At 32.9% G+C, this 16,459-nt stretch overlaps 1 protein-coding gene across 1 annotated transcript in view; it reads left to right on the forward strand.

Moving 5' to 3' along the window:
• Acadvl (Acyl-CoA dehydrogenase very long chain) overlaps window positions 1-16,459 on the forward strand; it is a 208,329-nt gene that overhangs the window by 71,517 nt on the left and 120,353 nt on the right. The window contains exon 3 of the mRNA XM_090414015.1: window positions 3,891-3,963. Coding sequence (XP_090270141.1) covers window positions 3,891-3,963 — 73 coding nt within the window. The remainder of the gene's footprint in view (window positions 1-3,890; window positions 3,964-16,459) is intronic.

The raw sequence follows: 16,459 nt of genomic DNA on the forward strand, positions 1-16,459 counted from the left end.
ATCTGATCGAGGCCGAGAACTTTTCAGACCACCCTCATAAATGTATAATGTATGTGTATATATCTGTAGATGAATAATGTATGTGCAGTGGCGGCTCATGGCTTGAAATAGTGGGGGGGGGGGTGCTGCAACTTTCTAAATATACATACACACTGTAAGTACAGTGTATATGTGTTTGGATAAAATGTCAAATGTCAAAATTATGGTAAAAAGTTTTAAAAAAATTAAACATGAAAAAATATTCTTTATTATTGAGAAAATTATAGTTTGGTATAATTCAAAATTACTTAAAAATAAAATATATTCTTCTTACTGAAAAATAGAGCCAAAAGGCTTCACTTTGGCAATGCAAAATTATTCAAATGAAGTGGATCCACTTAATTTGAATAATTTTGCATTGCTGAAGTGAAGCCTTTTGGCTCTCTTTTTCAGTAATTTTTGGTGCTTTTGTAATGTGACACCTTTTTTAGAACTTGTATTGTAAAGTACAAGTTTCTGTATCACTCCATCCTGCGTATTCTTGGTCTAGCTCCCACTGACGAGTCCTCAAAAAAGGTCGAAACCAGTCTGGATAGTGATCTCCCCGCATAATGTATAACATCATGCATCTCCTAGGAGGTGTGTTTTACATTATGGGAAAATACTAAGGACAGTGATCGGATCTTTCTCCACCTTTACTACTAGTTGCCCATCTTGAAACATTGGCATACGCTTGTATCTGCCAAAACTTTTATAGTTTTTATATTCAGCATGAAACTCTTGTTGTTTCTATATTCGGCTGTGAAATAATGTTGGATTCAATATCCACTTAATTTGAATATATTCTTCTTGTTTTGTTTCATGAAAAATATTGTTTATTATCGATAAAATTATACAGTTTAGTATAATTCAAAATTAATTAAAAATAAAATCCATTCCTTTAATTGTAATTAAAGGAATGGATTTACAATTTTTGGACATTACAATTAAATCCTTTAATTGTAATGTCCAAATATTTAAAGAGACAGAGTGAACACAATAAGTACTACGAACACTACTGGCACAAACTGCATATAAACAACAGTGGAACTGCGCAACGGACAGTGCCGAATTATGCTAATAGCTCGCATCTCACCATGACGTGCATATGCTTGCGCATGTAGCAATATGATACTGGTAAACACAGTGCTGCTAGCGTCCTTCACACTCCTAAGTGCTACAAGATGGATTTTTATTATTTTTTATACAAAATAAGAGAATTGTATAGGATTGTTCATGATAAAATTAAATATTACAAGCAAATATAAATAAATTAATAAATATATTTATATATCGAGAAAAATTGGGAGTTCTGCAGTGCCTGTGCACGAGCCGCCCCTGTGTATGTGGGAGGGAAGAAAGTGTGTGCAAGTTCGCATGCCATGAAGTCACAAGAAGCATAAGAAAAGCCTCATTAATTATGTCATTGTTGATAGTGATATCTTCATTCATCCTGAATCTGATGGTTCAATACGCAAGAGTGTACAGAAGATTTGAAATTGGAAGTGACCATCACTTTGTTTTAAAATACCACATTGAAAAGAAACAGTATGTAAGAAAGTTTTAAAAAGAATTAAAGGTGATCAGCTTTTATAGCTAAAACTGTAGATCATGGGTGTCCAACCTTTTGGCTTGCCTGGGCCACGTTGAGTGAAGAGGAATTGTCTTGAGCTGCATATAAAATGTGTAATATAGTTAATGTATATGAGCAACAAAACTTCCTTAAATTTAAAAAAAAAAAATTTTTAAACACAAAACTAGTGAGATATTTGGCCTTCTTTACCTGAAACCAATGCACCAATTATTGTTTATTATCGATTGTTCAATAGTAGTGAACTCTAAAAGTTCTCATCAGAAATTTTTGATCTAACTTTCCTCTTTGTATGCTTCATTCTTGAAAACGGTTGTTCACAAATGTATCTACTACCAAAAAAGCAATAACACGAATAAAGCGTGATTGTGAAGCGAAGGATATTTTTCTCTGGAAAGATAGGTCTTATAAAAATCTAGCAAAGAGACATGATCAAATTTTTCTTGAGTTGAATATCTGATTGCAACTCTTCATTCCGTTTTTCGAAGATTCGAAGGTAATGTATTTATGTGGACTAAAAATGGAGTCGCAAATATACAACAAAATTGATAATTTTTTCTGAAATATCGAAACGTATTCTCAAATTCCTATATCAAAATGGAAAGAAAGACGGCATGTTTTCCACATCACATAATAATGCTAAAAGTTAAAGATCTTATGGGGCTGCAGGTTGGTCACCCCTGCTGTTCAACTGTACAAACATTACTGAAGAAAAAATGAAGCAGTTCAAAAACAAGAACAACTTCGAGTCTCAGTGGCAAGCTCTAAAGAAAACATGAACTCAGCTAGGGAGGCATGTGATGAAGTTGTCTGCAAGGATAGAAAAATAAGATAATGTATATTCTGATAAGATAGTATATATGGGAAATATATATATATCATGATGGACACAAGATATTAAAGAAGCAGTCCCAGAAAAAGAAGAAAGGTGGCAAAATGTTTTGGAGGCTATTGAACCTTAGAAATGAAGAAAAGTGTAAAAGGAATTAAAGATAATAAAAGTGAATTGACTTTTATGGAGGATTCTTGCCTTGTTCGATTGAATTCTGTTTAGCTGATAGCATGCTCAGCAAGTATAGACTGTTCTGGCTCACAATATTTAATATAACTCAGGTTCTTCATGACGAATAAAGGCATGTCTTTTGATTTGGCCATAATAAGATAAGCCACAATGGTAAGGAATATGGTAGATGCCTGGAAAACCAAGAGGTGGCAGCTTATCCTTATTAAATGTATTAAAAGTGGCGATTTTTCAGGATGAACGGCAACAAAAATGTTCATTGGTTTTAAAATTTTTGCTATTCATTTGAAATGCTTTACACATAAAGGATAGGAATGAGAATTATTTCCTTTGGAGTAGAAGATACAGCAATTCTTTAACTAATAAATGCTTTTAAGAAATCATGAAAGCAGTTGGATAAGAATAATTTAATATGTTATAATTCTTTCTGTAAAAGTTCATCAGAAGAATGTAAAGAATGAACACGATGTAAAAAGATCTTAATAGTCCTGGCCTTTTGACTAGGATGGTGATTAAATACAACATGGAAGTGGTATGTATGAGTCTTTTTCCAAAAACCTGAAAATAGTAATTTGCCATCTGGTTCTGGTATATTAGGCTTATACGTTTGTTACTCATAACTGTTATTTTTCAAGAAATAGCAGCATATACTAAAATATTAATTATAATAACTTTAATTAATACTTTCCTATATTTCATCAATGTTACATTGCCATCACAAAAACCATGATAATGTGCATGCAGACACCAGCATTGGACAAATGACGCTGAAGAAAGGCAAGCAAAGTTGGTAAAAGGGTTAAGGTAGTGGTGGGGGGGGGGGGTATGATAGGCATAAGTTACTAAAAGTGTTTTACAGGTTGATGCAAAGGAAATTTTTCAGTACATGACTTTCAAAAAAGTAAACAAGTACATGTGTGTGAGGACTAGATTTCTTGTTTGAAGAGTGGTGTATGAGTGGAATGTTGTTTCCAGACTTAGTTGGTGCTTTGTTTAGCGAATTGTTGAAAGAGAAGTGCGACAGATATTTTGCAACTAACTGATGGTTATTGTTGGTGAAATGTTTAGAGTGCGCCTCCAAGTAGTCTTCAGACTCTATGAACATGCCCATATAGTAATCTTGCATGTACATCTTATGAGTACCTTGTTTCTGTTGTGGTGAATGAAAAATTCTATGGGAATAGGTTAATATTGGTATTTATAGTAGTAGTAGTATTCTATTTATATGATATCACTTTATGTTTCTCATGTTTATTTTAGGAATCAAGCTCTTTTGTGATGAATATTTTTAGAGGAGAATTAAAAACTGAGCAAGTATTTCCTTTACCTCAAGGTAATTATTTTTGACTAAGCTGATTCCAATATAACGTCTAATGCCTTATTGATCAACTGAAGTTAGTTTATAGTCATACTGTATTTCAAAGGAATTTAGTGTTCATTAATTTCCCTTCCTCCTCTCATAAGATTAACATCTTATACTTTTTGAAAACATACTCAGCTATCTGTTTGACATCATGAAATGCAAAGAGATAAGTGGAGTAGTTCAACAACTGTTTAAAAAAGAATGTATCCTAAAACATAAGATTTTTGACACACCCTAGTCAAAAAAGAGAGAGTAAAGGAAGATGATGATGGTTGTGGCTTGAATAATGCAGATTGTATAGCAAGACGCCCTAGTTGGTTGAGTGGTTAGCGTATCTGCTCTCCAGCCAAAAGGCTGTTGGTTCAAATCCCGCCGTGGGCATGGATGTTTGTGATTGTCTGTGAAAATATTAGTTGTGGCAAACGGTAGATAGAGTTGGTGTAGATGATGCGGTTTGCTGTAGTTGTTGGATTGAGTAGTGGAGATAGAGTTGTAGAGTAGGTGCCTTCCCTTGATGAGTCTTTGGACCCCTGCAGGTGTCAATTAATAATAATAAACTTTCACTTATGTTTTTAAGATTTGGTTGACATTTATAGTCAAAGGAAATTACAATGTTTCATGTATTGAATTACTTTAGTGTACATATTTTATTAATTAAGAAAACTAAAGCCCTTTATTAAAATTATCAGCATGATTCTGTTTCTGTGTTTAGTTATTACTTTCACATTACTAAATTGTGTATTTTAGTTAATAAAATATTTGCATCTGACATACTTCTAACATTTGTTAAATAACATTATTGTAAAAGGAGAAATTTAAAATGTGCAACAAGTTGAATATTATCCCACTTCTAAAAAAAAAGCTTAATATTTTTATGTGTGCGTCCTTGTTTACTGCTAGCTTTGATATATCATTGATATTTAAAGCAAAGTAGCTGCAATAGTTATCTACAGGGCTCAGAAATCTGCTTACTCACTCACCATAGAAGTTACCTCCTCTCTCTCTCTCTTTCTCTCTCTCTCTCTCTCTCTGTGATATGAAATAATATTATTACATGACACCTCCAGGGACTCATCATGGGAGGGCACACCACCACAACTAATTGTCTCCCTTACTTAATCTTCCAATCTTACTAGATCTGTCTGTCCAGAGGCATTAGGTAGCAGCCTTCCCACTGGACTTACCCAGCGACAGGTTAGTAACCTCCCCTGGGGAAATTCAAAATACTTTCAAGTTTCATGCAAAGAAAAGCCAGACAGACTGTCAGGGAAAAGACCACAACCCAGAAAACGGTAAACGAAATTGGAAAAAGGAACACATAATGAAGATTGCAACATGGAATGTGAAAAGCATTGCACACAAAGAAGAAGAACTTGATAAACAACTAAACCAAGCTAACATAAAGATATGTATAGTAACAGAAACAAAGAAAAAACAAAAAGGTACAAAAGAAACAAACAACTATATACAAATCTACAGTGGGGTAAAAAAAGAAGAAAGAGCAAAAGCAGGTATAATGATTATGGTACATACTATTTGAATGAAAGACTAATAGAAATTAGACTCAAGACATTAAGAGGCCACATAACAATAATTGGTGCATATGCACCAGAAGAGGGAAAAGAAGAAAACAGTAATATATTTTATAAAGAATTACAGAATGCCATAGATAAAACAAACAAAACTGATTATTTACTGCTAGCAGGAGATTTAAATGCCAGAATAGGAAACAAAAAATACAAAACAAACATAGGTAAATTTGGCGAAGATACATGTAATCAAAATGGTCACAGATTGTGCAATTTTGTCATTTATAATAATATGAGAATAATGAATTCAATGTTTAAACACAAGGAAATACATAAATATACTTGGTCAGCCAGAGGATACAAATCAGCAATTGACTACATTATCACAAATTTTAAATTAGCAGAGTTAATTGTAGACGTAAGAGCATATCGAGGCTTTGAATTAAACTGATCGTTATATGGTATCAGCAAAAATTCGTTTTAAACCAAAGTGGCTAAAAACACATAGAATTGAAATTTCTTACCAGCCAAGCTACAAAATTTCTTCATTACAGTATCCTCAAGTTAGACAACAATATCAAAAATGCACAAACTTAAAAACAGAAACCACACATGAATCAAGTGACATAGAAGATGAATGGGAAAATTTGAAACAAATTCTCACAAAAGCAGCAACAGAAACCTTAGGAATAAAGCACAAATGGATTAGAAAAAGAGGACTACGAGACTGGAACAAAGAAATAGAAAATATAATAAAAAACCAAAAAGGACAGTTACCAGAAATGGCTAAATTCCAAAACAATAGAAGCAGAAATAGAGTATAAAAGAAAAAGTGCAATTGCAAAACGAGAAGTAAGGAAAAAACATAGAGAAAGATGGAACAATTTCGTAACAGAACTAGAAAAGGATTTATTTAAGCCGCAACCCAAAATCTATAAAGTAATAAAATACATGAATAAAGAAATAAAAGAAAAGATAAAAATACAAACAATAGATTTAGAAAAATGGGTGACCTATTTCCAAAATCTCTGGACAGATGAGAACAATGAATTAAAATTTTATAAGACAAAGAATGACCTAATAGAAAATATCACAATGTTAGAACTGAAAAATATAATAAAGAAGATGAAAAATAGGAAAACACCAGGAGAAGACAATATAAATATAGAACTATACAAAAATGCAGGTGAAAAATTTAATGAAAGACTTCTGAAAATTTTTAATATGGTTTGGATGTCCGGAAAAAAGCACTGGTTATTCCGATCTATAAAAAAGGAAATAAAGACAATTGCAATAATTATAGGGGAATTAGCCTGCTGAATACATGATATAAAATATATGCAGGAATATTAAAAGAGAAACTAAGCAGCATTGTAGAAGACAAATTACTAGAAGAACAAAATGGTTTCCGAAAAGGCCAATTCTGCATAGATCCAATTTTTACTTTAAAATTATTAATAGAAAAGAAAAGAGAATTTCAAAAAGAAACGCACGTGGCCTTTGTTGATTATGAAAAAACCTTTGACAAAATTAGTAGACAAAAATTGTTTAAAATATTAACTGATTTAAACATACCAAACCAACTTTTACAATCTATTCAAGAAATGTATACAGGAAATAAAATAGCAGTTAAATTAGAACACATCTCAGAATGGAAAGATATAACAAGTGGAGTACGACAAGGATGTACACCTCTCACCTCTGCTTTTCAATATATATACAGGGTGTTCGGGATAAATTTGACAGTTTCGTAAGGAAAAAGAAAATCTTCTTTGTATCTATTAAATTTAATGAATTGACAAAAAACATTACAGGCAGAGTTAATTACAATACTATCAACAAGATTTACTCAAAATAACCACCATTAGCATCGATCACAGCGTCAATTCTGCTTCGGAACCTCGAACAAGCTGATGCTACAGTCTCCCTGGGAAGGGCCGCAAAAACTGTTTTAATTTTATCCATTAACTGGGCTTTTGTATTACTGGAAGTGCGATTGGTGTCTTTTTCAACTGCGCCCCATACAAAATAATCCATGGGGTTAAGGTCTGGGGAGTTTGGAGGCCAAACATTTGGACTGGTGAAGTCGTAGAAATTTTCAGACAACCATTTTTGACTTTTCCCAGAGGTGTGGCAAGGGGCCGAATCCTGCTGCCATACATACGGCCTACCATTGGCTACCCTTGTTATCCAGGGCTTGACTACAGTTAGCAACTCCACGAACAAAGCCCGAATTCCAATGCCAGGGTTCTTCAACACCTGTTCCTGCAGATTTGCGAGGAATTCTGCTGTACGAACGCAATCAGATCGTCTGCTAGGGATCTTTCTTCTTGCTACATCCTCGTAGTCACCATTGCAAGTCTCTAGTTCATGCCTGATTGTTTTTACTGTATTCAGGGAGCATTGGGCAGCAGTCGTAATATCCTTATTTTGATGGCGGGCACGAATCATCATGATACAAGTTATTCTCTTCCATGATTCAGGTGGGTTCCAGCTATCCATCCTTTCTGACATCTTGTATATGAATGAAGAAGGGTCCAAACTTTTAAATGAAGAGAAGTGTGTGTTAATACATGTAACTTACGGAAAAATATAATTAATTATAAATATGTCAAATTTATCCCGAACACCCTGTATATATATATATATATATATGTGAATGAAATATTAACAATTTGGAAACAGCATAACCTATTTGGTATACAAATGACCCCCACAAATGAAGATAGATACACTACTATTTGCAGATGATCAAATAGTATTAGCTACATCAGAAGATGACTTACAAAGATCATTAAATGATATCTCAAAGCAATATAATATGACAATATCTAAAGAAAAAACAAAAATAATGGCATTCACAGGAGAAAACCCAATAAGAAGTAAAATAGTGATAGATAATAAAATACTAGAACAAGTAAACACTTTCAGATACTTGGGATGTGATCTATCATACGAAGAAGAAAAAGACATAGACACTAAAATATCAAACTTTGTAAACGGCATAATAAATAATATATTTAAGCCATCCCTAGTACAAAAACACACTAGAATCAGACTATATAATGTCTTGTCAAAACCAACTTTGCTATACGGAAGCGAAACATGGACCATGAAAAGGAAAGATGAAAAACGAATTCAAGCAGCAGAAATGAAATTCCTCAGAAAAACGGCTGGATATACCAAGTGGGACCACAAAACAAATGAAGAAATCTTACAATCCCTGAAAATAAAACCAATTAATTACTACATAAGACAGTATAAACAAAAATGGCTAGAACATTTAAATCAAATGGACAACAGTAGACTACTAAAAATCTAAAAATATTATACAGATACAAAATAAGTGGGAAAAGAAGAATCGGAAGACCAAGAAAGAGATGGCATGAGACCGGAACAGGCCACTTGGCCTAAATTCCATGTTAAGAAGAAGAAGAAGAAGACTTAATCTTCCAACTAAGTTAAGCAATCCTTTCCTACCTTCAAACCAGGTGTTGTGCTTTGTTTTTTGTAAAATTAAAATTTTAGATGGCAAATGCTTTCAGAATAGCTGTTTCATTGGCAGTGAATGCTAATTTGGAGAGTATATTTAAAAAAAAGGTGGGAAGGCGAGTTATATTCCCAAAGCTAACAAAAATACATCATTTTATAACTATTGAAAACGTAATTTTTATTAAAATAGTAATAACTTAATAGTCTTACAAACTTGTGATATATATGTCAGAAAAGGTTTAATTTTCTTCCTCTTCATTGGTGCTGAGCACAATCAGACAAGAACGTTTTTCTATATTACAGAATAGCTTCTACTCTGTTTAAGAAATTGGTAATCTGGGTTTATCTGCCTTTGCTTGATCTTTGTAAATTTCCTGGTACAATGTTAAGCATTTTTGAAGCTCCCTTTTGAACTTTGTGCTCCTTTCAATTGAAGGATCTGCATTCAAAACATAAGTTTGTAATTGCTCAGCTAAAGTTATTCCTTCCCATATGATTTTTAGTGTAAAATTTGGACCTTCAGAATTTTCATCTTCACTATCATTCTGTGAATTGATTTGGTTTACCTTCATTGTCATTTTCACCAAATCTGCTTCTCCATCTTATTTTTCTACCAGTAATTCTTGAATGTCTTCAGTAGTCATATCATCAAAACCTTTTCCTCCTACCAACTTCGCAAGTTATATATTGTTTTGTGCCAGTATGATCATATTTCTGAATGAAACCGATTTTGTCCCTACATTTTTCCAACCAATCATTAGAATCAGTTTTTTCCAAAATTGATTCTAATGATTTTCTGACAATGAGTTTTAAAGATGGATATAATGACCTGATACAGTGGCTGAATTAGAGAAGTTATTAGGTGGTAGGAACACTAATTCAACATTTGAATGGCTAAGTGCATTATTCAATAGATTTTTCCATTTTAAATAGTTTTCCACAGCTATCACAAAACAATTTAGAAACCATTCTTTAAATAAATTGGAAGTTATCCAAGCTGTTTTTATTTGCTTTTCAGTATACTGGTAATGTTTTTTTATTTATACCTTGCATTGCACAAGGATTAGAAGGATCTGTAAAGTAGCATAGGTTTTATCATGTAATCTTCTAATGTATTAAAAACCTGGTGCATATTTTTTGAAATAAACATTCTGTAGGCCATTTTTTACCCCCACCAAAATCTTTTACGCCAAGCTTTCAGTGCTGATGAAGATGTGTATACGTACTCTTCAATAATTTTTTAAAATTCCTCTGGATACTTTTTGGCAGCATTGTCGATGCATTTTCACCATGAAGTCTTCTATTGTGTACTGGGAAGCAGTTTTTAAATCGCATATAACAACCTTTACTGGCACCAAACTTAATTTTTTTTTTTTTAAAAAAATTCTCCATTTTCTTTTAAATGGCTATGAATTTTTAGTGCTGTTTTTGTCTAATTAAACTGCCATCTAATGGGATTCATTTTTTTACTGCTCCGATCAATCCAAATACTGAGTGCTTTTTCATTTTTTTCATATGAGCTGTTATATTTTTGGAAATGGTCATGCAGCAACAGCAGCTCTAATTTTCTGTACATTTTTATGGTCTGAATTTCCTTTCTGCATTTCAAGTTTTTGATGGCTTTTTCTACCTCAAGTATTGATATATATTCCTCTTGAAAATGTTCTAGTATAGTTCTGTCACTGCTTGTTTCATTTTTCAAAGTAATTACTCCAGACATCTAGGATATCCTTATCAGCAGTTTTCATATCACCTTTTTCGTTTTTGATTCCTTTTACAGTACTTTTTATCCATTTCTAAGCTTTTTCAATAACCTCCAGAATATTTTGTCACTTTCTTTATATTTATTTTCTATATTCTTCTCATGACATTTTTAGTTATTTTTACATATTTGCCAATTCATTTGCTAGGAATTTTTGGGTATGCTATCTTCTTCTTTCCAGAACTGCTTCTTTAATATCTTAGTGTCCATCATGGTGTTCTTATTTTTTTATCCTTGTAGACAACTTCGCTACATGCCTTCCTAGCTGAGTTAATGTTTTCTTTAGAGCTTGCTACCGAGACTCCAAGGTTTGGTTCTTGTTTTCAAACTACGGTCTCTTCCTGTAGTTTGAGTGTACAGTTTGCCTGTAAAAGCCGCTCCACTTTAATTCTTTTTAAAACTTTCTTACACCCTGCTTAGCACTTCCAATTTCAAATTCTCTTGTATCAGTATGAAGATATCATGATCAACAGTAACATAGTCAGTGAGACTTTTCTTATTTCTTATGTTTTCTCTCCACATTAACTGGTGCAAATTTTTTATGCTGGAACATGGCATTAGTAATGAGCAGTCCATGTCGTGAGCAGTAATCCAGCAAATACCATATTATTAGCTTTGCCCTTATCTCCAAATTTTCCCAAAACATTCATGTCTGGTAGGATTCATTTCCTATTCTGCTGTTTAGATCTCCAACAAGGGACCACATTTTCCATTTTCTTGTTTCCAAACTGCTACAAATTTTCTTCAATGATATTTGTGTAATCGAGTCTTCAGTTTACCTGTAAAAGCAGCTCAACTTTATTCTTTTTAAAATTTTCCTACATACATAATATAAAAATTCGTCCACTTTTTCCTTAGAAAAACCTTCTGTGGGGACCATAGGTACAAATAAGTTTCATCCATTTCCCCATTTTGAGGTGTACCTACATCACTACTTGAAACTGCCTTCCAATCTAGAAGTTTATCTTCATGTTTGGTGTTGAATGCTATTGTTACTCCTTCCTTTCCCTGATCATTATTTCTCCAATATAATATCCTATACTGATTATTTTGTAAGATCTTACCTGTTTTTGTCTCAGTTATGTCCATGTGGTACTTTTCCAATTCTTCAAGTTTGAATTTCTTTCTATTAATACTCCTTATATTGATGGTTTCTATCTTCAGTTCTTCTGACGTTGAGTTTATTCTTCTTTGAGATGTTGAGTTGGAGCTTGTTCCTGTAGCTGACTTCACTGTTTGCCCTGGTTGACTGATGAAAACAGTGGGGACTTGTTTAACTGGGCAACACCCAGCTGGCATGAAATCTCATCATATGCATTTTTGGTTTAAGCTAATAAAGAGTCCAATTTGGTTGGCTAAGTCCCACTTTGCCAGCCCATCCTTGTTTGTTCAGTACCCAGTAGATATCTGCTAATGGGGTGCACCATGTGAAGGTGAGAATTAGACATTAGGTCAGAAGCCCCAGTCGGTTCTTTGCATTCCTGAAAGGTGATGCAGATGTCTCCTCCCAATTATTTGGCTTTGACTCTTAAGCAAACATGAAATCAGTATAACATAACTACTCAAGCACCAATGTACTCTTTGGATTACAACAAGAAACAGCATGAAAAACACTTTAAATCCACACATCTTCTCTTCAAACATATTAGCTAACAGTTATCATCCTACATGGACAAAACTTCTCAAATTTCAGCCTCTTGCTTCCTGCAGAACACTTTCATTCTTTCTTGAATTCTCATATGAAAAAGTAATACAAAAACTGCTTCCTATGTGATAGCAACATAAGTCAGTCAAATTCTTCTTGCACCTGAAATCACAGAACACTAAAGAAAACTTATCTTGTGCTCGCCATGACACTTCATGAAGTTGAATTACTTTTATTAACAGCAAATTCCACTGAATAAACTACTACAATCATATTAACAGTTTTATCACTTCAGAAAAATGTACTTTCTATGTGAAAGTCTCAATATACTTCACTGAAGAAATAACTAAAACCTTATCACCAGCTTTAAATTGCCTTTCAGACTGAGAATCCTTACACTGGGTCAATTTCTATATGAACTGGAGAGTAGTAAAGTTCCTTTCAGTTTTAACTGAATGAAATCATATATAGAATAAGGACTACATTAAACTTCACACTTATCTCTTTATAAAAGAATATCCTGTCTTCCATTTCTAACTCTTCTAATTTCTGTTCCATCTTCGTATTGAAGATACAGAATTCCACATTTCTTCTTCTGCTGTGTTCCAAGCAGATATAAACCTAGTTGCATCTGTTTTAACATTCTTTTTGCTTCTGCACATGCTTGGAAATATAGGTGAGCAACTCCTGCTCCATTCCACATTTGTGTACTGCCATTACTATAATTAGCACTGTGCATGAAATGGCAGGAAAGTTATTTAATTTTCAAATGAAAATTTTCATTATAATTTTCAAATGAAATCAGCAGAAATTATAACTTCTGCATTGTGCAAGATTTATGTCCTGAGGTGACATCACTTAATTTTTCCTACAACATGAATTACAGCACTGACTTTTGCTTGTCTTATAAGTGATAATAATTTTTTTTTTTTAAACAGACATTTGTCTAAATACAAACAGCACAAATATTTCAAACCTTGACAGATCATATCAATTATAATTACTGTAATATCTAATGTAAATAAATGTATTTCATATCTAAGCAAGACTTGAGTAGCCAAAAATAAAAAATAACATCTCAAAATGTCTTGCTTGTGACATACAACAACAACAAAAAAAAGTTTACATACAAATAGCCATGTTTGGCCTTAGACACTGTAATGTCTTGGCTGTTTTGAGATGAATATCATTTAGACCTAAAAGTTCAAAGCATGTTACTTAACAATTTAATAAGTACTACATCATCTGAGCACCTCTGTAGTGAAGTTGGAAAGATAACATGATGTTGGACCTTTTAGTTACAAAAAACCTGAGTTTGATTCACTTCACTGACACAAGCAATAATTCTCTGATATAACATCTCTTCACCTGTAAAAATGGATTAGCCGGTCTTGTGAAGTGGAGGGTTTTTCATCCCACAGACAAACCAGTGGAAGAACATACAGCAAAATTTGGTCAACATAAAAGTATATAGTAAGCCATAAAAGGCTTCATGTTACCCTTGAACCTTCTAGTTGAAGTATAATGTAAAGAATTTGGGAACCTAGGAGATTGTCGAAAATAGGATGTGGATTTGGAAGTTGAGATGAATTACACCTTGAATCAGGAATCTGGTTTAGAGACTCGAAAAAAGTGATGAACTTGGATTTAGATATTTATTCAAATAATAATTTTTATTATTTGGATCTGCATAATTTATAGTTGTGGATTAGATTGGTCTATTAAAAAAATTCAGTTTGGTAAGGAAACCAGGACTGCAGTTCTGAATCCCATAGGTGCATGATAACTAATAATTAAGGAATTGACAGCGTACACTAGAAATATAAATTAAATAAACTTTAATAAATACTTTCCGATATTTTGGCAAACGTCACGTTGCCATCTTCTTGGGAACCTAATGCAAAGACAAGTGTACGCAAGTACTACATAACAGCAAATGAGAACCGAAGCTAGGAAGCTGACTTTTCCTAAAGTCCTGATGGTGTCCCCCTGGCGGGCTATATTGGTAGTTCTTGGACTTTGGGCTGAAGTTCTTCTGATAAATGTTTCCCAAATTTAGGGCCGTCTCATGCATCCAAATTTGTTGAGGTTTGGCATGTTCCTAAGGGCTGAGGCTGATTCCATGAATAGTCTTTCATATTTGAACTTGCTGCGGTGTATTACTGTGGCTTTCTTCCATCTTATTCTGTGGCGAGTATCCAGAGCGTGGTCTGCAAGCCCAGAGTGGCTGTACTGGTGAATCGGATGTAATCCTTGTGTTCTGAGATTCTGATATTTGCTGTCCTGCCTGTTTGGCCAAAGTAGGACAATTTACAGCTGCAAGGGACCTGGTATACACCAGGTAGGTCTAGGGGAAGTGGTTGGTCTTTAGTGGAGCTGATAAGGGATGCCAATTTTCTATATGTATATAGTTTAATCCTTTATCCAAGTGTGAGTAAACAAAGTTTGTGCCTGAAAGTATCTTCAAGACTGGGGTAAGGTGATACAACACCGGGCAACTCGTTGCAAAGGTGGAGCAAGCTAACATCACTCCTATCTCAGTATCTCCCATAATGCAAAACACATCTCCTTGCGGATATGTATAATGTTATGCATTAAGGGAAGGGCCACTACCCAGACTAGTTTCGACCTTTATTGAGGTCTTTTCAGTGGGAGCCAGGCCCAAGTGGAGACAAGTGGAGATACCAGGCAGAAGCAATAGCAAGGTTATCTCTACCTATGAGTTGCCAAATGGTGTGCCACCTTTTTATTAAATTACTCTGGATTTAGAGAAAGATGTTGAAAGTTTATTTTTCACTTGGTTAGACTATAATAAATTTAGTTTAATCCTTTATCCTTACTTTTTTCTTAATCCTTAATTTATCCTTAATTTAATAAAAAGATGACACATCTTTATTTTTTCAAAAAAAAAAAAAAAAAGAAACAAAAACATAATTTTTTGAAATATATTAAGCAAAAAACTCATACGGTAACCTAACAAAGTGATTTTATCAAATAAAATATTATAGTTATTGTTACTACCATTTTTACAAATAAGAATTCACTTTTGGTAATCGCATATAAATAAATAGGACTATAAAATAATGCCCCTTGATTGATACCGTTGATTATCACTTGAAGTATAAAAACAAAAGAGAAATATAACATACTTCAATATTATTGTGTTTAGATAATATTTATTTATTATTTATAAATTGTTTGTCATAAAAACTTCTATCGCAAACAAAAGATATTTATTTTGTTTATAAAAAATGCAGACTATTTCATGTGTGATTATAAAAGATTTTATTCTTATTATATTTTGATAGTTAAAAAATGTTTTTCTTATGTAAGATAAATTAATATTTGCACACAGATGATTGTGTGCAAATATTTCATGTTTAGATCATGAAATATTTGTTTTAAAAATGATAGTCTTTACATAATAAACGTGTTTGTGTGAAATACGGCTTTTTTTTGCTCGACGATGCGAGCTCTTTGTTAAAATTTACATAGCTCACTGCTGGTCCTGTTAGAATATATAACATGTTTTACTAAGACATTGCTTAATTTTAAACTAATATTGATTGATATCTTGAATATATTTTTCCAAGCGCTCTTAGAATTATATAAAAACTAGAGCAGGTGGTTGCAAGGACTGTCCAGCTTATTACTGGTTATCATTATTCCAAGTATCATGGAATAATGATAACTGGTTTTCCAGTTAGTGTTCTTGGAATAATGACATGTACAGAAAGTACTTTTTTTTTTTAAAGTTTTTTTTCCTAATTTGTACCTTTTAATTCTTGGATAGTTTATTTATAATTGAATAAACTGCAATATAAGAAATTGAGTCCAAACCAACCATTTAACAGTAGCAGTTTTATATTAGTATGTAATTATGTGTAATCAAAACAATATTTATTTTAAAAACAATTATTCATGGAGTTGTTGAACCATTATCACTTTAATGTTTGATTAGACTTGTTTATTAAATTAAGAAAACACATTTTTAAAATTCTTCTATTATTCATAATTTGATGTCAGCAATATTTGGCT

This window comes from Typopeltis vanoorti, chromosome 24, assembly GCF_054136105.1.
Source record: "Typopeltis vanoorti isolate ZY-2024b chromosome 24, IOZ_Tvanoo_1.0, whole genome shotgun sequence".
NCBI classification, from domain to species: Eukaryota; Metazoa; Arthropoda; class Arachnida; order Uropygi; family Thelyphonidae; genus Typopeltis; species Typopeltis vanoorti.